General features: G+C 40.0%; 2 protein-coding genes across 2 annotated transcripts in view; one reads left to right on the top strand and one right to left on the bottom strand.

Annotated features, from left to right (window-relative positions):
* LOC118576399 (testis-expressed protein 2-like) overlaps nucleotides 1-19,756 on the bottom strand; it is a 36,867-nt gene extending 17,111 nt beyond the window's left edge. Inside the window, 9 exon segments of the mRNA XM_036176664.1 lie at nucleotides 7,081-7,235; nucleotides 7,237-8,046; nucleotides 8,048-8,158; nucleotides 8,161-8,624; nucleotides 8,627-9,827; nucleotides 10,312-10,482; nucleotides 12,117-12,168; nucleotides 13,683-14,116; nucleotides 19,655-19,756. Coding sequence (XP_036032557.1) covers nucleotides 7,081-7,235; nucleotides 7,237-8,046; nucleotides 8,048-8,158; nucleotides 8,161-8,624; nucleotides 8,627-9,827; nucleotides 10,312-10,482; nucleotides 12,117-12,168; nucleotides 13,683-14,116; nucleotides 19,655-19,756 — 3,500 coding nt within the window.
* Nucleotides 19,757-24,510: 4,754 nt separating this feature from the next.
* On the top strand, nucleotides 24,511-25,251 carry LOC118576398. The gene has a single exon (XM_036176663.1). It carries the CDS (start codon nucleotides 24,511-24,513, stop codon nucleotides 25,249-25,251), a length of 741 nt encoding a protein of 246 aa, XP_036032556.1.
* The last annotated feature ends 1,199 nt before the right edge of the window (nucleotides 25,252-26,450 follow it).

Here is a 26,450-nt window from a genome sequence, read left to right as displayed (position 1 = left end):
TAGGTTGGAATTTTCCTTCCAGTGCTTTCTGTATGGATGAATTTGTGGGTAAGTTTTGTTTAAATCTGGCTTTGTCTTGGAAGGTCTTGTTCACTCCATCTATGATGATTGAAACTTTTGCTGAGTATATTAGTTTGGGCTGGCATCAATGGTTTTTTAGTGTCTGCATTATATCTCTCCAGGTCCTTCTGGCTTTCAAATTCTCCATTGAGAAATCGGGTGTTATTCTGATGGGTTTGCCTTTATAAGTCACTTGGCCTTCTTCCTTTGCTGCCCTTAATATTCTTTCTTTATTCTGTATGTTTAGTTCTTTAGTTATTATGTGGCAAGGGGACTTTTTTGGGGTGTCTAGTCTGTTTGGTGTTCTGTAGGCTTCTTGTATCTTCATAGGCATTTCCTTCTTTAAGTTGGGAAAGATTTTTTCTATGATCTTGTTACATATATTTTCTGTGCCTTTGAGTTGGTATTCTTCTCCTTCCTCTATCCCTATTATTCGTAGGTTTGGTCTTTTCCAAATTTCTTGGATATTTTGGGTCATGGCTTTGTTGGTTTTAGTGTTTTCTTTGACTGACTGATGAATCTATTTCTTCTACCGTATCTTCAACACCAGAGATACTCTCTTCCATCTCTTGCATTCTGTTGGTTATACTTACCTCTGAAGTTCCTGTTTGTTTACTCAGATTTTCTATTTCCAGCATTCCTTCTGCTTGTTTCTTCTTCATTTTTTCTATTTCCCCCTTCAGGTGTTGGACTCTCTCCCTTGCTTTTTCATGATTTTATTTCAAGGACTTATTGTTTTCTTCTGCTTTAATTGTCCTTTCCTCTAGTTTTTTATAGCATTCTTCCCATTTTTTGTTTTTCTATTCCTCTACTTTATTTTTGATTTCTTCTATATAAGGCTCTAGCCTCTTCATGATGCTACTTATAAGGTTGTTTTCTTCTTCTTCTTCTTCTTCTTCTTCTTCTTCTTCTTCTTCTTCTTCTTCTTCTTCTCCTCCTCCTCCTCCTCCTCCTCCTCCTCCTCCTCCTTCTTCTTCTTCTTCTTCTTCTTCCATTCCGTGATGTTCAGGTCTAGCTGTTGGAGAAGGGCTAGGTTCTGGTGATGCTGTATTGCTCTTTATTTTGTTGACATCTGCCCATTTCCTCTTGTGTTCCTTCTTGGTCTTATTGGTGTACTTGGTCCAGAGAGAGCTGACAGATTTAGGGAGCCTCTCTCTGGTCCAGATGCTAGCTCTGGGCCAGATGGGAGCGCTGGTCCAGATGAGAGTGCTGGCCAGATAGGAGCTGGGGGGCTGGACTCTGAGTCTCGGGAAGTCCTTGGGTCTCCTTATTTTGTCCAGATGGGAGCTCCACTTGTCCAGATGTGAGTTCCTCTGGTCTCTGGTCTAGATGTGAGTTCCAGGGCAGGATGGAAGCTTGGAGCTGGTCTTGATTCTCAGGAAGTGGCTGGAGTCTCAGGCAGATGGGTGTGGGGGCAGGGTGTGGAGACTGCAGTGTCTGCCTGCAGTCTTGGAAAGGGCGAGCCTTCCTGCAGGGCCAGCCAATTGCCTCTAATCTGGGGCCAAGTTGGTCAGGTCCTCCCAGGATGGCCTGTGTCCAGCCATGGGACCCTGGGCAGTTGCCTCTCTGGCTATAACCCCAGGCACTCACCTCTGGTCCAGATGGGAATTCTGGCACAGACCAAGACATATATTCTTAAAGGACCAGAATAGTTAATACCCATCTCATATTTGAGAAAATTTAAAAGCATAATCAATTTCATTTATTAATTTAAAAACTTTTCAAATACAATATAATGTGATCATTATTTCCCATTTTAACACCTTTTTCAATCCCCCTCTCTTCCCCACTCAACTTGATGTACCCTTGCACTCTCTCTTTCTCCCCCTCCTTCCCTCCATCTGTCTATTTCTATTTCTCTTTTTCTCTCATTGTCTCAGTCTCTTTCTCACAACAGACATCAAAATAATCAAGATATTAGAAAGACAGAAAAAATACAATATCAATGAATAGCATCAGTTTTGCTTTGGTCTACTATTCTCTTTCATGAGGCCTACCATTAATTGTGGTGAGCATACCCAGTTATATGCCACTGCACAAAACTGATTTTGTTTTCCCAGCAGGTAGCAATAGCAGATACTTTTTTTGTTAGTGATGATTATTTGTGTCTACTACATTTTTATACTACTGGCTTATAGTCTAGTTTGAACCAGTCTAGGTCTTATGTGTACTTTAAAAGTCTCTCTGAGTTCTTATTTGGTATCAGTCATGTTTTGTTTCCAGGACCCTGTATCCTAAGAGTCATCCAACACCTCTGACTCCTACAATCTTTCCCCCTCCTCTACTACACAGATCCTTAAACATTGAGGGGCAGGATTTGATGAAAACATCCATTGATGACTGAGTGCTTCAGTGTCTCTCAATTCTGCAAAGGGTCCGGTTGTGGGTCTCTGTGTAAATTACCATCTACTACAGGAAGAAGCTTCTATGCTATGTCTGGTGTAGAGTGAAGCACTAATCTATTGGTTTAGCATTATTTATTTAGAGTCATTTTATTTCATTTTTCCATTAACAGAGTAATAACAGGAGGTTTTCCATGACCTATCTAATCTCAGGATCCTTTCCCAATTCAGCTGTCTTTTCTGTTGGTTCCATCTCATGGAGTGGGCCCTCAATCCAATCAAAATCATAACCTTTCTGCCAATATTATATCTGTATATCTTCTTCTGGGAAGGTCTCTATGGCGGTTCTCAGTATTTTCAGCTGATTAATATTGACAGTTAAACCCCTCCTCTGGTAGCTTGTAGTGTAACTTCAAGTACAATGAATACTACTCAGTAGAAGTGAAGCTAATAATTGGGCACCAGCTCAATTTCTCCATGTTCAATCATGTAAGTAATTAGTGTCTTTATCAATGGGGTCATAGCTTCATGTTGTGGAGAGTCACCAGTAGCATTGAATTAGCCTAGGATGTTCTTTGTGGGGGGAGTTTATGGAAACCTTTTGGACAATGACCCAAATAATGCAACCAATTCCTGTCAGTAGAGATTTTATTGGTGGCATAAGGTATCTAGTTGGAGAATTATCTCCCTCATTACTTTGTGACTCCATTTGAATTCCTTTCATATATGTTAATATTTTAAGAAGGTTCTATATTAGCAGTTTTCCAAAAGGACCTTTAGTGTTGTTTGTACATTACCATATTTCTGCCATTACCATCTTCTCCCATTCCCATACCATTGAAGGTTCCATTTTACCTCTTTATAACACTATACACTATTCCCCTCCCCTTGGATGATCTCCCCTTTCCCCGTTTCCTTGCTTAGTTACATCACCTCTTTGGTTATTTGATTGAAATATACATGAGCTTAAAATCTAGCATCCACATGCAACAGAAAACATGGGATATAAGATGGAATATTTGTTTGGGGGGACCAAGCTGACATCACTCAGGATGATTGTCATGTGTCAAATAGCCAGTAAAACCATGAGAGCCAAAAGAAAGAAGAATTTCTTTTAAAGAAATACCACAGTAAAAGACAGAAAAATGTTTCACTTTAAAGTACAGCATCTTCCTTTTCTTGCAGTGTTCTTGCCCACATGGATTTCCACTAGAGAGACCCCATATTGAAAGTCTGTAATTGTAGAGCCTCTGGGATATATCATTTTGGTTATAAACAAATCTACCTTTTCTCTTTCTGTATCATATTTTAATCATGACAGTTACATGGTAACACCAAAGATTGTAAAGGTATTTTATTTTAAACATTAACTATGCCTAAAATTTGAGATATCCTCATACCATGTGCAAAGACCATCTAACAATAACCTCAACATGAAGCATGAGAAGCCGTCATTTGAGTTGTTGGTCAGTGTTCTTCAAGAGACTCTCCAAATATTATAAGCTATTGCTTTTTTCCCTGGTTGTCTTACAGGAGTGGAAGTCAAATCCCCATTACTCAAGATATCATGATACATGTAAATTTTAGACAGGTCATAGGCTCCAGAGATAAAAAATGACATGGAGTCCTCCTCCTTGAGTATTAGTTTTCATACAGGATTTCAACGAATGGAAGCAACCAACAGTCCTACCCAGCTCTGAAGCCTATGAACCCCAACTATCAGCATGGCACAATAAACCTAAGGGTGCTGTAGTGACACACAAATCCAACATGTCTCTGATTGGGCTGAAGACTCTCTCTCGGTAAGAGAGAAATCATGCCTGATACTGAACCTTGACAACTAACCAGGGCTCGTGAAGTCTTCTATTTAGAAGGATAACTGACATCAGCCACTTTAGTAAACCAGCACATTACCTAACTACATACTAAATAGTGGTCATTTTACCCACAGATAACTGTAGTCCTCGCCCTCCACCCAGAGAGCTTCTTTCTGCAACATAAGTAGGATTATAGAAAACTACAACCATTCAAAATGCAGAGTTATGAAGCCCAGTCCCAATGGACACATCTATGAAATGACTCTCTCTGCCAAGGCTCAGGAACCATTTCAGAAATGGGGGAAGAAATATCATTAGAACCAGGGAATGAGAGAGGTTGCTGTGAGATTGTGTCTCCTAGTAATGTCTCCTGGCAATCTCATTGTTGTGACTGCCTAAACATGATCAGAAGAAAGACAAATACAATAGACATGGAAAGTGGACAGGGAAGGAAAATGTGGCTCCAATCCTACTGAAAGGACTTCAGGCAACTAAAGAACTCTGAGACTAAGATAAATAGTCTGACATGCCAAAGTTATACAATAACAAAGGGTCAGCCCTGAACACATAAATACAAATACAAGTAACATTATTCAGACTGAGCAGATTACATTTAGGATTATATATATGCTTCTAACAACAATTAACAGAAAAAGAGGAGATTATTTTGAAAGAGACCAAAGAGAAATATATAGTAGTGTTTGGAAATTAGAGACAAAAGAAGTAAAGCCATTATATACTCTCAAAAAGAAAATGAATGTAAAAATAAAAAATTAAGAATGAACATTTAAAGCTTCTATTTACAACAATGTTCAAAACTAATGCATATGTAAAATGAAAGTAAATACTTGAAACAATATTGATCTGATTTCTTGAAAGCATGTTTTCTCTTGTACCAAAAATAATCAGTCAGAATCATGTATGGGTTAATATAACAAATTAAAAATGTGCAAAGCAGAGATTTTAGAACATTATGAATGATTATTAGGCACACAATTATGCCAGCAATAACTTTTTGGTTAAAATACTTTTTATGAACTTGTCATGTCATACTGAATCATTAACTCCTCAATCAGTTGTTCAATAAATTATCATGCAATGACTATGGTGATATTTTTCTGTGTACTCCAATAAAGTTTATCTGAGGATCAGAGGAAAAAGACAGCCACTATAGTAAACATAGAGGTCAGGCAATGGTAGCACACGCCTTTAATCCTAGCATTCCAGAGACATAGGTCCAATTGGATCTCTGTGAGTTCAAGGCCAAACTGGGAACAGAGCATGGCAGGGTGGCCCATGCCTTAAATTCCAGCACCAGTTAACCATAAAGGTCTGGAGGTCTGTACAGACAGACAGGAAGTGGGAATAACTGGGCAAACAAAAAAGTGATGTAGCTGGGCGGGAGAGGAGGTGAGTGGCAGGGACTGAAAGGCATATAGGCATGAGTACACAGGATGTAGGTCTTTTTTGGAGGCTGCAGGCTGGTAAGCTGAGGTTGGCTGTGGCTTGTCCTATTCCTCTGATATCTTGGTTATAACACCAATATGTGGCTTTGGGTTTTTTAATAATAAGACCATTTAGCAATTCACTCTGACAAGTTCTCTTTTGCCTACATGGCTATTTCAGTTTGTTTACGTGGATGTCTACCTCATCTTTCTCATTGGATACCTTAACTGATAATTTCTTGTCTTCTTCCACTCTCATTTCATCCCACACATAATTCTGTGTAGCATGAATTCTAATTGGTCTTAATAATAAAAACTCAGAGCCAGATATTGGGGTAAGGGCTGAATGATCAGAGAAATAAAGGAGCAGCCAAAATCACCTCTTACCTCCATTACCCTCAGACTAAGAAGGGGCCAAGCTGCACTTTCTGTCCACTTTATATTTCTCTCTCTGCCCATCCATATTACTTCCTATCTTGTCTCTATAGAGACCTCCAGACCTCTATGGTTTACTAATGGGTAGCTCCACCCTCTGATCTTTAGGCAAGCTTTCTTTGTTATAGCACAAAATATCACCACAATTCTGAAAAAATAAAATGTAAATAAGGGGTGAGAACCAAAGGGAAATTGCTGCTATTTAATGAAATACTGGGTATAGTCACAACACATGGGGTCTGGGGTTTCTATTAGTGAAGCATCAATTTTCAGCTATTCACAGAGAGGATACCATGATGTAGGAAGTTCTTTTGGGAAATAGAGACTTTCAGTTCCATTTACCAGCACCCAATACCATCTCTGCAACTTTACTGGAGAACATTGTTTTGGTGGGTATATCTGTTTCCAAGATAGGCCTGAGAGAAGCCATGACAGAATTACTGGCTTAGACACATTCCTTTGTAGCATAAAACTTAAAATGTCTTCTTATTAAAATCAAACCTGAGGCCAGTTGTTGGTGTGAATGCTCGAAGATCAGAGAAGCAGAACAAGCCACAGCTACCTCACCTCGTCAGTTCCTCAGCTGGTCTTGTTTCCACAGACTACAAGCTTCTGTGTCCTTATCCAAATCGATCTCAGATGAACTGCTGCTCAAAAGCCTGAAAGCTTAACCAGCCAAAATGCTTAACCAGCCAAATTCTTCTAGTTTCTGGTCTTCATATCTTTTATATCTTCCTACTTTCTGCTGTCACTCCCTGGGATTAAAGGCTGGATTTCTGGGATTAAAGACATGTGTCGCCATGCCTAGCAGTTTCTAATGTGGTCTTGAACTCAGAGATCCAGAGGTATTTCTGTCTCTAGAATGCTAGGATTAAAGGCATGTGCTACCACTGCCTATCCTCATGTTTAATTTTGTGGCCATCCTGTTCTCTGGCCCCAGATAATTTTATTAGCCTGCACAATTTTGGGGAACACAATAACACCACTTGGTATTCTTCATCACTGTCGGCCAGATAGTATACCCTGGGCCTGCAAACTTCTTTGCCAATTTCTCCAATCTTCAGGGCTTCAACAATAGGCTCTTTACCTAGTTTGGCCAAGTTCATTTTGGTCTCGAGAGTCATCAGAAGGGACCCGGTTGTAAGACATTTCCAAATCGATCCAGAGTCCTTGGTGATCAACATAAGGCTTGAAGGCCTGAAGGATTTTTGGCACAGCCACACCCATGTCAAGTTCTGTCAGTGTTAGCTCATTCATAAAGTAGGGGAGCTTAATTTTGCTGAGTTCCATCTGGATTTTCTTTGACACCAGATCAGACCAGTATTTCTCACCTAAGAAGTCCCAAAATATTCTTCCAAGCAAGGCATTCACCCAGGCTTCTTGCTCTTCCTCCTCAGAGGGTGGGGCCTCTGGCAACTTCTCCCCAGCTGTGGGGCTTCTCTCCTCACTCTGCACAGGGCTCCTGCAGGGGCTTCGCTCATCCTGGGGCACACACCTACCCATGTACACACTGTAGTCCAGCAGTACCTTCTGCAGAAAGCTGCCCACCAGCTCCTTCTGTTTGGGCTGGGACATCATCTCCTCCATGCTGTCTTTGCTGCTTCTCTGGCTATTGGTCAGGTGCCTCCAGGGACTGCTGTGTCTGCTGTGGGTGGGTAAAAGCCCTGATTTACTTCCAGCAACACCAGGCAGCTTCTTGAGGTCTGACTTCAATTTAGGCACCAGGATGAACCCCCTAAACCACTCTTCTTTTTCTCTAGACTTCGTCCCTTCTTGAGGCTGGGGCAGCTTCTTCACATCTTCACTCCCCAGCTCTTTCTCAGCAGGGGGCTTCTCCTCACAAGTGTCCCTATCCTTCTGAGCCTTGGACATAAAGTTATCTTGCCGACCAAGCTCGATACAAATGGGGTGCTTTTTATTCCAGATTCGTTGGCTAGCCAGACTAAATAGGTACAAGATAAATCTTGTTGTCTGAGAGGTTGTAGATTTTCTGGCTGATGTAGGTAACCTCTGGCTTCGTTTCATTGTAGCTTGCCCTTCTGGATATGTTTTTTTTTTTGGTGGTTTTGAAAGTCTTAAGGTTCCACCCTCAAGCTGGACAAAGACTGCATGCATCAAAGTCACGTAAGTTTCTGGATCATAGTTGTAGATCTCATTCATCCATCCCTTTAATATTTCAGGCTCTTTGATGTCCAGGGATCTTGTGTTCCAGTGTCGCAGAGTTTTATGTGATTCGTGGAATGTATGAGCAATTGGTGGTGTGAAAACACAGATCATGCAATCAGCAGTCATGAATCTAAGGCCAATGCTCAGGAAGAGTCCACTCATGTAGTAGGGGAGGGGGAGGATGAGGTACACATAGACACACATTATAAAGAAGCCCAATGTCTTCACTGGTAACTCCTGGAGCTGGGTGGCTGAGTCTGCTTCGTCCTCGATGTCGAGAACCAGGCCATCTTTGGCAAGCACCTCTGACTTGAGGGGGACATCTAGGGGCATATCAAGTCTCCCTTTGCCCTCAGTCTATCAGTAAGGCAGACAGAACATTTCTCAAGAACGAGAGAACTTGTCTTCAGGCCTAAATCCTTCAGAAGGCTCCCCTGGGAACCATTGGTCTCAACTTCCTGCACAGCTTCCTCGGTGGGTTTTGGGTGGTCGCTCCTGGGGGTGTTGGAGTCACACTCCTCCTCTTTGATGCTGTAGTTGCTTTCCAAGTACCCATTCAAGCTGGACAGATTGGAGAGTTCTGAAGCACTTGAAGATAAGGCTTTGGGCCTGTGGCTGCCACTTTCCTCCCCAATGATTTTGCTGAGGAGCTGGAAGGGCTCACAGATGACTTTGGAAAGGCAGTGTTTAGTGTCTTTGCATTTCTCCTCCATTTCAGACACTTTAACAAAGGAGCCAGTGCCAGAGGGAGAAGTCAGCCGGGAAGAAGGCACAGTCTTGGAGTCTTCACCCGTGTTCCATGGCTGTGTAAACTGTTTGAACAGGTGCAGACTGAGTTTGGTGTCAGGGGCCTTATAGGACACGGTATCCAACTCCTGGTGAGAAGTGTCTGTGGACGGGGACTTGACCAGAGTCTTCATCAAGTGCCTGTGCCCTAGGGGGTGGGGGGATTCTTTTGGCTCCACCTCGTTTGACAGGGACTTCACCAGGCTCATGAAGGGCTTCACACTGGATGAATGGACAGGAGAATTGGAAGGAGACGACAATGGGGATGAAGAACTGGTTTTCTGTTCAGAAAGAGATGACACACTTGGAGAGCTAGCTAAGGGCCCAGATGAAGAAGACCCTGGGGACAGAGCCAGTGGCACTGTACTTAATACTTGCACTGCTAGAGCAGGGGACTCCAGCAGCTTTACAGTGTTCTCAGAGATGGGCAAAATGGCAGGTGTCTCAGATATGGACAGTCCATCTGCCGGAATGGTGGCTGCAGCAGGTCCCACAGGGACATGGCCACCCTGGGGTTCAAGATACAGGTCCTCCTTGGCTTCAAACACCATTACAAAGCTTTGGTCATCTAGCCCCTCCTCCAGGTACCCCCTGAACTCCTCTTCTTCTTCCTCTTCCTCCTCCTCACAGGATGCCGAGAAATGAATGGCGATGGTATCTAGGAACACATACCTCTGTACGTGCACTTTGGGGGCTGATGGTTTTGGCATGTCAATGGTTTCCTCGGCATGGCGACCATGTGACTTGTCATTGCCGGCTTTGTGAGGGCTCAGGCTCTTCAACAGAAGCAGAGTCATGAAAAGCAGAGGTACCAGTCATCTAGTTGGTTTTCATGCCAAGGTTTTGTTTTCCAAAAATCTTGCAAATCCTCTGGGCAGGATGGCATGTGCCTATAGTCTCAGTAGCTCAGAAGGCGGAGGTGGGAGAATTTCTTGGCTCCAGAAGTTCAAGGCTACTCTGGAAGCAACTTGCTAGTGCAGCAGGAAGTCATCTGCACCTGGACAATTAAGGGCCAAGCCCTGACTCCCTCTGTACTAAAATCCACAGTGCTGACTCTTCATTAAACTTAGATGAGTCTCATGGTAGGTTTTCTGTAATTACCAACAGCTTGCTTTACCAGCTCAGGAGATGGCTCCTGGATCTGCTGGCTGGCTCATCCTACTGCGTCAGAGACCATACTATGCAGTAGCCTTGTCTCTGGCTCAGGATCTGTCTCTTGCTGCCTACCCACATCCAGGCACTGGCCGCCCCCCCCCCAACGCCAAGCTGGTGGACCAGCCCCCTGGCCATGTCCCCCATCATGAACCACAGGGCGAAGGGGCCGGAGCCAGCTGCTAACAACACAGGACCAATCAAGCCTGTGCCTCCCGCCTGCCAGAGGCTGCTGGGATCCACAGGCGATTGGTCAGGGCTGTTAATGGAGCTGAGGCGCTGTGGACAATTGTTAGAGGACAAAATCCTCTAACAATCAGAAAGCTCTTAATGCCTGGATCCAGCCCATATCCAGCCCAGTATTTCTTCACAGCAATCCCTTTGGCCAGCAGTGCACACTGGAAATTCCTGGGCATTTCAGATATTCATGAGCAAGGTGAGAGAATATGACCACTGTTATCTTGTTGGACAAGGCTGCAGATGGCACTAAACACCCTCAATATATACATTGGCTTTCCTAATCATAGAAAGGAGCCTTAACGCACAGCAGTGTCAAGGGTTATAAATCCTACTCTGCCCTCAAGATACAACAGAAGTTAAGTGTCTACAATCTGTAAACAGGGCTATGTTCCTGTGTATTATTTTTTCAATTGAACTACAAAGGATTATTATTACTTAAGGATTATCCTTTGATTCATGACATTTTTATTTAACATCACTTTTGCCTACCAGAGAGTGTTGGGAATATCTAAACACATCATAATGGCCTACAGAGTTCAGGATGTGAACACCATTAAAGAAATGAACACATATGACATGTAGAAGAGGATATAAACTTTATACACACTGAGAGACCTATGTTATATTTTATTTTAAATAACAAGTTGTCTACAAGGGTACTGAGTTAGTGTAGAAAATATCATCTAGGAATTTCTGGTGGAGGGTGCAAATTCCAGAGTCTAACTTCATGCCTTTTGATCAGCCTCTTTGTAAGCACATTGGTAATTCAGTTGACCCTGTAGTTTCAATGAGCATATCTCATAGAAAAACATAAACACATCAAAGTGTTACAGGGTGGCTATCAAGATTCCCTACTGGGAGCACATGAGTGTGAATGCGGTGGTCATCAGAGCTTCTTTCTTATGGCAAAGGTGGGTAGAAATTTAAGAACAATTTGGCCATATCTATGACATGGTTGCAGGTCATGGAAACAATGTTGAAAAGCCTGATAAGAACCACAAATGAGACATAATAAATCTTATAGCAAAGTAGTAAGATATCCCAGAATGAGGTGTTGATAACCCTGACTCTAATAGCTAAAAATTGGGACAACACGCTTCATTAAAATAGCCAATAACACCACGTACATTATATACTGAAATTCAGATGAAATGGTGCAAGTCATGTTCACAAGAATTTGTAACAGAACTCCTGGTGGTAATATACTTCCCAGAATCCAATGCAAGCAGGCTGAACAATTTTGCCCAAACACAAGTAAAGTCTGCTTGCAAGGATTATTCCAAACCCCAATATAAGAGGCTACAAAAGAAGCCAGTCTGTCTGATGATCCACTCCATCACATCAACAAATAAGAAGATGAATTTGAAGAAGTACAGATTCAATCCAGAAACACAGGGGAAGTGAGATAACAGAATAAGGCAGAAACGCACGACTTTGGAAGGACTCCCCATTGCATCATGTTATGGACAATAATTTCATAGTACCCTTTTAATGCAGAAATGTTCATATTTATTGACCAGGAATTTCAATACTTGGGTTTAATGTTGAGATAAGAGTTTTCAATATAGATGTAAGGTGATGCTTATTTCATCTCTGTTTACAAAGCATAAATTACATGAATAACTTGAATGAGAATACTAATCAGAAGAACACTCAAGTTGTCATTTCCCTACATTGTAGTATAATACTGCGTGATCTTTACAAGAGTAGGTTAATCTGTCTGAACTATTAGAAAAGAGAAGCAAAAAGAAATAATATTCTTGGCATGCCTGTTTATGGACATGGAAAGTGATAATATAATAAAAGACACACAAAAAGACATACCTAAGGAAAGCACTTGAGTAAGGGAGACATTGTCATTCTTGTTTTTATACTTTTCTGATATGTTTACATCATTTAAAAAGCTATGTGTTTCTCTAAAATGGACAGCAGAGTGAACATGACTTTATAGATCTATATGTCATAGTGCTGGAGATACAGATCGGTGTATAAGAGAATTTATTTAGGAATCTTTGTAGAAGCAATGTGTGTAAGTGAATGGAGAAACTATGGAGATATGACAGGTTCAGCCAAGAGGGTTTCAATGTGCCTAAGAACACTACTCAGTTCTCTGTAAAGCTGGGAAGGAAACAAAAACAATTTTGAAGGGAATGTTCAATGGACCATTTATCCTGATTGTGATTAATGCTTGAAAGTTGAGAACTGTGCAAAGGAAGGCAGCAGTGATGGGTGTCTTCTGAAGGAATCTATCAGTGTAAGTGTTACAGCTCACAAGGGAAAGGTATCCTGGTAGTCAGAAGCCAAGGCATATTGGAAATGTTACAGCTCTGAAGGGAAAGGTATCTCAACACATGTGTTACAGCTCTGTTCTGGTGAGAAATGTTTTCCCAAGAAAAGTGTTACATGCCTTGCTCTGAGAAATGTTTTGCTAATTCAAATATATCAACTTTGCTCTATCAGGGAAGGGTTTCTCCAGCAAGGTTGTTACAGCCCTATTCCACTCTGCTCCAGAGAAGTGTTACAACTCTACTTAGCCTACCCAGAGTGTAACAATTATGCTCCAGCTAGGGAAAGTGTACCCAGCCAGAGTTACAGTTATGCTCTGGTTCTGCTCTTCTCTGGTGAGAGCCTTTACAGGTCTGCTCTGCTCTGGCAAACATTTTTATAGCTCTGCTCTGCTAAATGAGTTTTCCCACAGAAATATGGCAGTTCTGCTGTGCTCTGGTGAAACAAAGTTGTTACAACAAACCTTACTCAAGGGATTTATTGGGAGGGAGGAATCCTGGAAAGTCGCTGCCTCTGCTTGGCCAGGGTGGGAGGAGGCAACCTCAAGATGAACAGGTATATATAGGGCTTATATACAGTTTCTTAGTGGCAGAGATTTACAGGATGGAGATTAGGAGGATCTCAATTCCTGAGCTTGCAACAAGTTCAGAGATTGGTTGAATTTCATACTCAGGGGTTGTTTGGATTTCAATTCCTGAGTTGCTTAGGATCAGGTTGTGGTTTTTGGGATCTAGCCTCAGGGCCAAAGTGTTCTTCTACTGGCCTTTTTTACCCCATAGTCAGTCATTCAAAAACCCACCAGCAGGAGGGATCTGTTGTCTATCAGGAAGATCACAAAGCCTTGTGCCTTTCAAGGCACAAGGTCTGTGTAATATCTCAGAGGAGCACAAAGCTTATTTGAATCCACTAGCAATGTCTTCTATAGTATAAATTTAAGAGGCCAGTAGACACACATTATAAAGAAGCCCAATGTCTTCAATGGTAACTCCTGGAGCTGGGTGGCTGAGTCCGATTCGTCCTCGATGTCCAGAACCAGTCCATCGTTGGCAAGCACCTCTGGCTTGAAGGGGACATTTAGGGGCATATCACGTCTCCCCTTGCCCTCAGTCTCCAGCTCAAAGTCCTCAGTGTACAGTTGATAGAACTCTTTGTCCTCTTTGCTTACTAAGGCAGACAGAGAACATTTCTCAAGAACGAGAGAACTTGTCTTCAGTCCTAAATCCTTCAGACCACTCCCCTGGGAACCCTTGGGCTTCACTTCCTTCACAGCTTCCTGGGTGGGTTTTGGGTGGTCGCTCCTGGGGGTGTTGGAGTCACTGCCATAACCTTCCCCCTCAGAGTCACACTCCTCCTTTTTGATGCTGTAGTTGCTTTCCAAGTACCCATTCTAGCTGGACAGATTGGAGAGTTCTGAAGCACTTGAAGATAAGGCTTTGGGCCTGTTTCTGCCACTTTTCTACCCAATGATTTTGCTGAGGAGCAGGAAGTGCTCATAGATGACTTCAGAAAGTCAGAAAGGCGGCGTTTAGTGTCTTTGATTTTTGCCTCAGAAGGGAAAGGAATCCTGGTCTATAATTCTCTTTCTTTGTTGCATGTTTGTGTGGTTTAGGTATCAGGATAACTGTAGTCTCATAAAAAGAGAACAAAAAGAAGCAAGCTTTTCTAGGATGAAGAGATGCCAGAAAATAATCAAACTGAGGGCTGAAATCAATAAAATAATAAAAGAGAACAGTACAAAGAATCAATGAAACAAAGAGTTGGTTCTTTGAGAAAATCAACAAGATAGACAAACCCTTATTCAAACTAACCAAAGGCAGAGAGACAGTATCCAAATTAACAAAATCAGAAGTGAAAAGGGAAAAATTACAAAAGAGAATCATCAGATCATACCTCAGAAACCTGTCCTGCACAAAATTTGAAAATCTAACAATATAGTCAATTTTCTGGATAAGTACCACATACAGAAATTAAATAAAGACCAGATAAACAATTTAAATAGACTCATAACCCCTAAGGAAATAGAAATCATCATTAAAAGTCTCCAAATCAAAAAAAGCCCAGGGCCAGATGGTTTCAGTTAAGAATTCTACCAAAATCCCAAAGAAGAGCTAATACCAATACTCTTCAAATTGTTCCATACAATAGAAACAAAAGTAACATTGTCAACCTCCATTTGTGAAGCTAAAGCTACCCTGTTAACTCTGTTAACCAAACCACACAAAGACCCAACAAAGAAAAAGAAATACAAAACAATCTCCTCATGAACATGGATGAAAAAAATACTTAGTAAAATACTAGCAGACCAAATCTAAGAACACATAAAAAAATCATCCACCATGATCAAGTAGGCTTCACCTCAGAGATACAGGTATGGTTCAACATACAAAAATCTAAATGTAAACCACCATAAACAAACTGAAAGAAAAAATATGAACATCTCATTGGATGCTGAAAATGCTTTTGACGAAATCCAACTATGTTCATAGCAGCATTATTTGTAATAGCCAGAACCTGAAAACAACCTAGTTGCCCCTCAACCAATGAATGGATAAAGGAAATGTGGTACATATACACAATGGAGTACTACTCAGCAGAGATAAACAATAACATCATGAAGTTTGCAGGCATATGAAGGGAACTAGAAAATATCCTGAGTGAGGTAACTCAGACTCAGACAAACATGATATGTACTCACTCATAAGTGGATACTAGATGTAAAGCATAGGATCACCAGAATGCAACTCATAGCTCCAGGGAGGCTAGCTAGTAAGGAGGACCCTAGGAAAGACACAGAGATCACCCAGAGATGTAGAAATGGATTAGATTTACAGGAGCAAAATGGGTGTGGGTGGATAATAGAGGGCAAAGGATGGGGGATGAGAGCTTAGAAGAGTGAGAGGTTAGAGCTGGAATGGGAACTGAGTAGGAGAACCAGGAAAAAGATATCACAATAAATGAAGTCACCATGGGAATAGGGAGAAGCAGAGTGCTAGAGAGGTTCCTAGGAATCCACAAAGATGACTCCACCATAGATTATTGGCAGTATTAGAGAGGGTGCCTGAGCTGGTATACACTGGTTATCGAATAGGTGAATACCCTAACTGTCATCAAAGAACCCTCATCAAGTGACTGATTGAAGCAGATGCAGTGATCCAAGGCAGCATGCCTGGAAAAGCTCCACTACTCCAATCAATGAGAGAGAGGAGGGTTTCCATGAGCAAGAGGTATCAAGAGCATGATTGGAAAAATACAGAGTCAACAAGCCAAACAAGTGGAAACACATGAACTGTGGCCCAATACCTGAGTAGCCCCCCTAGTACTGGACTTGGCCCTCTGTATAAGCAAGATAGTAGTTTAGCTTGAACTGTTTAGGGGGCACAAAGGCAGTGGGATTGGGACCTGTCCCTAGTGCATGAGCCTGCATATTGGAGCCAGGTGCCTATGGTGAGACACTTTGTGCAGCCTTGGTGCAGGGATGGGGGTCCTGGATCTTCCTCAACTGAATGTACCAGGCTCTGCTTACTACCTTGCCTTGGAGGAGGTAGGAAATGGGGGTGGTTTGGGGGGAGGGGAGAAACCTGGTTTGTGGGAGAAAGGAGGAGAGGGGAATCTGTGGTTGGTATGTAAAGTGAATAGAAAATCTCATAGTAAAAAAAAAACAAGAGAGGAATAAGCATAATTCAGAGTAGAGAAAATAAATCAAAATCAAACAAATAAAAACCCCCAGAAAAAGAACAAAAAAAAACCCCAAACAATAAATGTTTCCATTGATTTTTAAAAAGTTAATAATAGCAGTGAAAAAATAGTTGTGTTTGGCAAGTATTAATTTCCCAATTTGTAGAAATATTTGAAATATATATAGGTCCTTGAGTCTTTCGAAGTCTCCATAGACAAGTCGGGTGTTATTCTGATGGGTTTTCCTTTATAAGTCACTTGGCCTTTTGCCTTTGCTGCTCTTAATATTCTTTCTTTATTCTGTATTTTTGATGTTTAATTATTATGTGTCAAGTGAGCTCTTTGGAGGGGGAGTCTAGTCTGTTTGGTGTTCTACAGGATTCTTGTATCTTTGTAGGTATTGCTTCATTAAGTTGGGAAAGTTTGCTTCAATGACCTTCTTGAACATATTTTCTGTGCATTTGAGTTGGTATTCTTCTCCCTCTACCCTATTATTTTTAAGTTTTGCCTTTTCATGGTGTCCCAGATTTTCGGGACATTTTGCGTCATGACTTTTTTGGCTTTGGTATTTTCTTTGACTGATGAATCTATTTCCTCTATTGTATCCTCTACACCAGAGATTCTCACTTCCATCTCTCCTATTCTGTTGTTATGCTTGCTTCTGTGTTTCCTGATGGTTTCCTCAGATTTTCTATTTCCACCATTCCCTGTGTTTATGTCATCTTCATTGTTTCTATTTCCCTTTTCAGGTCTTGAACTGTTTCTCTCACATGTTTAATTGCTTTTTCATGGTTTTCTTGGCTTTCTTTAATGGAATTGTTGATTTCTTACAATTTTTTGTTTGCCTTTTCTCAATTCCTTTGTTGATTTTTTTCCAATTTTTTGTTTGCCCTTTTTTCAATTTCTTTAAGGGAATTTTTCATTTTTTTCTTGAAAGGCCTCTAGCATCTTCATGAAGCTAATTTTATAGTTGCTTTCTTCTGCTTCTAATGCATTGTGATGTTCAGGTTTTCATGTTGGAGAATGGCTAGGTTCTGGTGATTCCATATTGTTCTTTATGCTGTTGTATGTATTTTTGCATTGATGTCTGCCCATCTATTCCTCTAATAGGTATGGGAGGTCCCTGTGTCTGAGCGAGTTGCTATTGGGCCATTCTGTTCTTATTGTGTCTGTGTTTCAAGGGACCCCTTTAGGTCCAAACTCAGCTATTTGTCTAATTGGAGCTGAGAGGAAAAAAAATTAAAAAAAAAAAACAACAACAACAACAAAAAAAAACTTAAGGATTACCTAGAAAGAAGAAGATCAATTAAGGGATTCTCTCCACCAAATTGCCTATTTTAAAGTCTATAGGACTGTTTCTTGCTTAGTAATTTTTTTGGTTAGTAACTTATGTAGGATGGCCTGGCAGAAAGTAGGCAGTACAAAACCTGGGCCTCTGGTCATGGATGATATAAAAATGCAAATTGAGCTTGCTATGGGAGGGGGCAACTCACTAAGCAGTGTTTTTCCTTGTCTCCTGCTTGATTCATTTTCTGTCTTTGGTTTCTGCCTTGAGTGACTGCCCTAATCTGTTGTGGAGATGCACTATGATGTGGCAATAAGGGCCACAAGAACCATTTCCTCTCCAAGCTGATTTTGGTCATGGTGCTTTTATCACAGCAATAGAACCCCCAACTAGTATCCTCAATGTAACAGAGTTTGAAGGAAAACACAGAAATATAAATGAAGGATATTTTATTATTCAAAACAAAATACCCCATGGTTTTATATACATATAATCTGCTATATACATATGTATATATACATATATATAAAATCTGTTTTATATGTGTATATATAGGTAATATCTAATTTGTGTCTATATCTAAGATGTTTCCAGAAGGTACAATGGCCCGAAAATCTCCAATGAAGGCACTTTGCTCAAAGTAAAATGTCTATCTTACTTCCACACAGATAATGGAGGGAAAAGGATGGGGGATAAGAGCTTCTTTTACTCTATTTCAAATAACTATCTGTGCTATGCCCATCAGGCATTATAGTACTTATTTAATGCATGATTTCAAAAGTAAATTCCTCTTTTAAAGACTATTCACATACAAAGGGAAATTAAACACACTGGCCCTTTATGGCTAAGTATGACTAGGAAGTTATGTTCCTTGCTCATAATCCACCATTCATCTTTAGTTGCCATGGAAACATAAGAATTTTAAAATTGAGTTAATTCTCTGTCAAGTGGAGGTCACTAAAATTTGGTCTTCCTAGAAGGGAAAAAGAGGCAAGTATTTTCCACTTCCAGGTGGCTTTACTAATCACATTTGATTTCACAGGACACAGAATGCCAGAAAGGGCCATTGACATGTGATTAATGTGTGTCAATGCTGCTGCTTATCGTAAGTGTCTGGAAGACCCATGTGGGACTGCAGGTAATCATTGAGCTGCCCTGCAGGTTTTATTTGTGTAGCTCCCAGATGTTTAGTATATGAGTAAACCCTTCTCTCTTGGCACCTTACCTACAAAATGGGGAAAACGATTGGATATGTGTCCTTAGAGAGTCAGTAATATCAGATGTACAAATACTCCTGAACTGTTTAAATAAGGGTCTAATTTAGACAAGGACAGGAGGTTAATGAAATTTTTTCTTCTATTCCTTTCTGTAGGGCTGTGTTTGTGGACAGGTAGTGTTTAAATCTGGTTTTGTCTTGGAATGCCTTGTACACTCAGCATATGGTGATTGAAAGTTTTGCTGGGTATATTAGTCTAGGCAGGTTTCCATGGTCTCTTAGTGTGTGCATTACATCTGTGCAGGTCGTTATGCCTTTCAAAGTCTCCATTGACAAGTCCGGTGCTATTCTAATGGGTTTGCTTTTATAAGTCACTTGGCCTTTTTCCTTTGCTGCTCATAATATTCTTTCTTTAGTCTGTTTGTTTAGTTGTTTAGTTATTATGTGGCAAGGGGCCTTTTGAGGGGTGGCTCTAGTCTTTTTGGTGTTCTATAGGCTTCTAGTATCTTAGTAGGTATAGCCACCTTTAAGTTTGGCAAGTTTCCCTCAATGATCTGGTTGAATATATTGTTCTGTGCTTTGAGTTGGTATTCTTCTCCTTCTTCTATCCCAATTATTCTTAGGTTTGGCCTTTTCATTTTGTTCCAGATGTGCAGGACATTTTTAATTATGACCTTTATGGCTATGGTATTTTCTTTGACTGATGATTCTGTTTCCTCTATTGTATCCTCTACACCAGAGATTCTCACTTCCATCTCTCCTATTCTGTTGGTTATTCTTGCATCTGTGTCTCTTGTTCTTTTACTCAGATTTTCTATTTCCACCATTCCCTGTGTTCGTGTCTTCTTCATTGTTTCTATTTCCCTTTTCAGGTCTTGAACTGTTTCTCTCCCATGTTTAATTGCCTTTTCATGGTTTTCTTGGCTTTCTTAAGGGATTTGTTGATTTCTTCCAATTTTTATTTTTTGTTTGCCTTTTTCTCCATTTCTTTATTGATTTATTCCAATTTTTTTGTTTGCATTTTCCTCCCTTTCTTAAAGGGAATTTTTCATTTTTCTTGAAAGGCATCCAGCATCTTCATGAAACTATTTTTATAGTTGCTTTCTTCTGCTTCTTCTATATTGTGATGTTCAGGTCTTGATGTTGGAGAAAAGCTAGGTTCTGTTGATGTTGTATTGCTGTTTATGTTGTTGTATGTATTTTTGCATTGACATCTGCCCATCTTTTCTTCTAATAGTTATAAAAGGTGCCTGTGTCTGAGCAAGTTGCTATTGGTTCAATCTGTGATTATTGTGGTTTTGTCACAAGGGGGCTCTCTAGGTCCAACCTTAGCTATTGGTCTAATTGGAGCTGGGAGATTCTGTATCTCAGGAAACTGCTCTTTGCTCATCCTAAGCTAGTTCATTCTGAGACTCACTGAACCACTCTTTCTCTTATTGGGGCTTCTGGTCCAGTTAGACCTGACAGACTCTGTGTCTCAGTAAGCCTCTCTTGGTCCAATGAGAGGTGGCAGATTCTATGCCTCAGAAAGCCACTCTTGGTCTCATGAGGGCCTGTGGATTTCTTGTGTCAGGAAGTCATTCTTGGTCCAGTGAGAGCTGGCAGTTTGGTTTCTTTGACTCTGGAAGTTACTGGGGTCTCAGGCAGATGGGTATTGGGGCAGGGCATGTAGACTGCAAGTTCTGATGGGGGGATTTTGTGGTGGGTCCTTCCAGAGGAGTTTACAAAATGATAAATTTTATTCTTTGAGAAACTGTTACACTCTTGAGGCATAGTATTATATGCTTTTAATCTTTGCACTCAAAAGGAATGCAGATGTCTGTGAGTTTGAGGCCAGTCTCATATATAGTGAAGTTCAGTCCAAAGTTACACTGTGAGACTACGATTCAAACCAAACAAACAAACAAAGAAACAAACAACCTACCAACTAAACCAACCTACCAACAAATAAACCAACCAATTCATTATGTACATAACCAGTACTACAGCCATGTGTTTAGTGTAAAACTATAACAAAGCAATTTGTTCTTTAGTTTTTGAGGAAGAAAATCAGATTAATTTCCATCAGTAGCAATAATGCTATTTTGAGTTAGATTATACTTGATTCCCCCATTCTGAAAATAGTCAAATAAAATGTCATTTGGCTTAATTTCCTTAAATGTTGTCAAGGATTGTAAGCTGTAGGTAATGTTCAATATGGACACTTTAGCTGAAGAACATGGTTTACATTCCATTTCTTTAGTTAACTTCATTTGCAAGTGTGCTATTTTCTTTATGGAAAATCTGAAATTCATGATGACTTATTTTGGGTAATTTAAAAAATAGTATATCTTCAATAAGAAGCAGATTATTTGGCTTTCCTTACTTTATTTATATTTCCTGCTGAAGAAGAATAGTCTCTAGTGGCCATAAAATCCAAGTATTTGAAAAAATGACTGAAAAACATCATTACAGATATCCATGTAAACTTTCAACACTGTGATGGTGAGGTATGCCTTCAGAGCTTTAATCCAAATAGGTGCAGATTTAATGTATCATTGAGTGTTAAACATGAATGGGAACAAGGAGAAAACTAGGCACAGTAGTAACATATGATTACAAATTGGCTTAGACTATGGGTTAGTTTCCTTCAGTATTCTCTAAGATTTTTCTTAAACATCTCTTATTGAAAAGAAAAGTCCTGGTTAAAATAATTTCCTCCAATTTTCAATTCAATGGACTCTTTAATTAGATTATTCCTAGTCATAGATGATATTAAAATGCAAATTGAGCTTGCTATGGGGGGCAACTCAGTAAGCAGTGTTTTTCCTTGTTTTCTGCTTGATTCATTTTCTGTCTTTGTTTCTGCCTTGAGTGACTGCCCTAATCTCTTGTGGTGATGCACTATGATGTGGCAAAGAGAGCCACATGAACCATTTCCTCTCCAAGTTGAATTTGGTCAGGGTGCGTTTATCACAGCAATAGAACCCTTAACTAGTATCCTCAGTGTAACAGAGTTTGAAGGAAAACACAGAAAGATAAATGGAGGATATTGTTCTATTCAAAACAAAATACCCCATGGTTTTATATACATATAATCTAATTTGTATATATATATATATATGTGTGTGTGTGTGTGTGTGTGTGTGTGTGTGTGTGTGTGTATGCACACACACACACACACACACACACACACACACACACACACACAAATTTGTATATTATATATATAATGTTTCCAGAAGGTACGATGGCCCAAAAATCTCCATTTGAAGACACTTTGCTCAAAGTGAAATATCTATCCTTCTTCCACACAGATAATGGAGGGAAAAGGATGGGGGATAAGAGCTTCTTTTATTCTGTTTCAAATAACTATCTGTGCTATGCCCATCAGGCATTGTAGTACTTATTTAATTCATGATTTCAAAAGTAAATTCCTCTTTTAAAGACTATTCACATACAAAGGGAAATTAAACACACTGGCCCTTTATGGCTAAGTATGACTAGGAAGTTGTGTTCCTTGCTCATAATCCACTATTCAGCCTTAGTAGCCATGGAAACATAAGAATTTTTAAATTGAGTTAATTCTCTGTCAACTGGAGGTCACTAAAATTTGGTCTTCCTAGAAGGGAAAAAGAGGCAAGTATTTTTCACTCCCAGGTGGCTTTACTAATCACATTTGATTTCACAGGACACAGAATGCCAGAAAGGGGCCATGGACATGTGATTAATGTGTGTCAATGCTGCTGCATATCATAAGTGTCTGAAAGCCCCATGCGGGACTGCAGGCAATCATTGAACTGCCCTGCAGGTTTTATTTGTGTAGCTCCCAGATGTTTAGTATAGGAGTTAGCCCCTCTCTCTTGGTACCTTACCTACAAAATGGGGAAATAATTGGGTGGGTGTCCTTAGAGAGTCAGTGATATCAGATGTATGAATACCCCTGAAGTTTTTAAATGAGGTTCTAATTAAGCCAAGGACAGGAGGTGAATGGAAAGTATTGAGTGATGAAGGGGTTGAAGTGACATTGCTCTGAGCTGAAACATCTGCCTAATAGAATTTCTTTTTCTGAAGGTGTTTCCACTCTTTCTCTGACCCCATATATGGTCATTTACTATTACTGGGAGGAACTTCTTTGATCCTGCCACCCTTCAAATGAATCTTCTTATCCAGACTACAGAAAGGTATAAAAACTTTATGTTATATATGGGAGCTATTAAATATGGTCTTTATGAATCACATGCATCTACTCCACATGTTTCCAACACCAGAAGAAACAGATACTGCCACGCTAGAACATTAATTTTTTTTTCTGGAACAACAGCAATCTTCCTCATGTTTTCAGTTCTGCTTCAAAGCACACTGTTCTTGTAGTCCATTGCCTCATTCCTGCTTTGACAAGGAAGATGATGTGGTCAGGGTGTTGCCCGAGCTACCATGAATTGTGAACTCATCTTGCTGATGAAACGTCCCTAGTAGAACAGCTATTGCCTTCACTCAGTCAGGAAGCACATTCTACAGAGACTTCAGAGAGTGGGTTGCTGTTAAGAAGTTTTGCTGGCAAGAAGATCCAATGTGTAGGCCCCTTCAAACTTCTGCATGCACAGTTTGCAGTGAGGTTATCCACATGCCTTGTGAGTAAATGACTCACCTCCTTCCATTCTGTTAAATGATCCAGTATTACCCCTCAGTGTATGATTTTTCTCCTTTGCATCCTAAGATTGGAATTGAGAAAAGGTGCAAAGAAGCTAGTTCAAAGTTACTATACAGAGTATAAATTTTCCGTGAAAGAACATATTTGATCCCACAAAACACATCGGGATTCTTTTTGTTTCACTGAAATGAAGCTAATTATCCAAAGGTGAAATTTTAAGTAAGAGATGGGTTATAAATGGATATATCCATTTTTATGGATTTATATGATTTTATGTGTTAATTATCCATTTCCCCTACTCGTCTGTCTCATTCTGTGAACAATTTTACACATAGATTTTGGTTTTTAGATACTGAAGAAGAATTCAGGGTTTCATGCATGTTGGATTATCAGTTTACCACTGAGCTCTATCCCCAGGTGTTACAGTATATGTTGATAGACATACTATTTCTGTTCAATTATAAAATATGTATAGCTTTCTTTAGAGAAGTGTACATTCCTGAAAAATACACAAAGTGGAATATCATTGTGCACTATCATTTATGAAGTGTATCATTATGCACAGATCTTTGTATACATATACATGTTTTCACAAATATGTCAAGTGTGTTATTATTTTTACATAATTGAGTTTACTATGTAAATTATTTTCATTTTCTTTGGTTCTTTCATAGATGATTTTAGTTTGCAATAGTCATGAAATGTTATAGTACTATATTTTAGAAATAAAAATTAATTTGAGCATTCCTCTGCTTTTTGGTATTAAATAATTACAAATAGCAAATACAGGTAAAATAAGCATGGAATTACATATGATATTGCAAACTCTCTTCTCATTTTTCAGTTCTAAGAAATTCCTATACAACAATATTATTATCTACTCTGTGAAGAATAATAATCTATACATATAGCACTAAAACTTCTCTATGTGACAACAGAGACAAGGTATGAGAGCTCAGGGCTCTTTAAGCCATGACTGCTTCTGTTTTCCTGCCTTCTCTTGTATTCTCACTGACTCTATTCTTTGATGCCTTCTTCAGATTTGCCAAAACGAAGGACTACATCTTCAAGTTGAGTGGCCTAATTTGCAGTACATCAGCTTTGGTGTTTGAAATCATCCTTGCAAACAGCCAATGCTGGCGCATGTGGGAGTTCAACAACAAGGCTGTGCAATTTGTATCACTTGGACTCTGGGAAGCTTATTACACTCAGGACTTTAACATCTCTGGGTCTATGACCAGGATGTTGTTCCACATTCCTATCAATTCAACCTGGAACAAGACATCGGAATTTCAGTATTTACAAGTCCTGATAATGTGGTCCATTTTGATGAAAATTCTAGTCTTGATTTTCAGTTCAGTGGCCATTAAGATCAGCTGTATGGAAGACCCATTCATTGAGATCCAACTGTTTTGCTATAAGATGTCTGCCATAATTTTGGCTGTGAGCAGCATTTTCACACTTGTTACTGTGACCTTGAACCACCTGGTAGACATCTATGGGGAAACCACTCTTGAATTTTCACCTGACTTTCCTGTTAAAAAGGAGGACATTATAAAGAAACACTACACAAATGTGTTCCCAATGGGTGTTCTTACAACCGTGATGTCACTCTTTGGCACAATTTTTTTTCTCTATGCGATGATCTCTTTGACAGTACAGAGTCAGGTGAAGGTCCAGTGTGCTTCCAACCTGGCTGAGCAAAAGGCCTGAAGTGAGGGCTCTGGCATTTGTAACATCTGCAAGGAGAATCCTTGAAGAAATTGCCCATTTTTACACAGTCCTGTGTAATCTCCAATTCATTCTATATAAAATATCAATTTGATTTCTGGGAATGTGTCTAAGTTTTATTCCTTCCTTGCTGTCAAATGCCTTACATTCTTTAAATGTTTTCACATTCTAAACTGCAGGTCATGATCACATTAGATAGTGCCAACAAGCAATAGCAAGAAAGAAGACAGTATAAAGGCATGTTTACTGAGTAAACCTAGTGAATCCCATGAGAAATCAAGTTTGCAAGTAAGCAGACACCTCAACACAAAAAAGAAACCACATTCTTGAGACACTTAAGAATTCATATCTCTGAAAGGTAGACCAGGACATTTTAGCCTTGGCACTGCTGGCAGTGTGGGATGCTCTCTTGGAGAAAGAAGACAATGTTGTTCACTGAGTATGCCAGTGCCATCTGTCATCTGTCTCTAGTAGAAAGCAATAGCAATCTCCTATTTCCCTAGTTGTGAGGAAATACCACAAATGTCCAGGCATTTCCAGTGTGCTCTGATGGTCCACATGGTGGGTAGCATAGGGGCATTCTAATCTATCAGCCATCCTTCAGAACCTTAAAAAATCCTGGTGTTCTTCCTGGGTACATTAGTCCCTATTCTTTATCAAGTCAGCTTTCTGAGCGTGTGTTATACTGTGTGAATACATTCTCTCAGTGGATCTAGATCAATGGTTCTCAACCTGTGGTTTGTGGCCCCTTTGAGGGGAGTCGAATGACCCTTTCACAGGGATTGCCTAAGACCATCAGAAAATACACATATTTACATTATGATTTATAACAATAGAAATTGCACTTATGAAGTAGTAATGAAAATAATTTTATGGTTGGGTGTCACTGCAACATGGGGAAGTGTATTAGAGAGTCACAGCATTAGGAAATTTTGAGAACAACAGATCTAGATTTTCCATCTCCATCACCACCATGGACCATATCAGATACCTGATCCATTTCTCTGACAAAATACGTTACATGAGCAAATAAAGGAAGGAAAGGTTATATTGGCTCTTAATTTGAAGAAATACATAAGTTGCCTGAGCGATCATGGGGGCAAGAGTCCCATGTTGCTTGCTATGTTGCATTAGCAGTTAGAGAGCAGGGAGAGAAGTTAGAGTACTGCAGATGCTCACCT

This window comes from Onychomys torridus, unplaced genomic scaffold (assembly GCF_903995425.1).
Source record: "Onychomys torridus unplaced genomic scaffold, mOncTor1.1, whole genome shotgun sequence".
NCBI lineage: Eukaryota > Metazoa > Chordata > Mammalia > Rodentia > Cricetidae > Onychomys > Onychomys torridus.
Note: the sequence above shows the minus strand (reverse complement) of the source record. Positions and strands in the feature narration are given on the sequence as shown.

Coding starts and splice junctions, on each gene's coding strand:
- LOC118576398 (XM_036176663.1), top strand. CDS start 24,511: ATGACTGCTTCTGTTTTCCTGCCTTCTCTTGTATTCTCACTGACTCTA.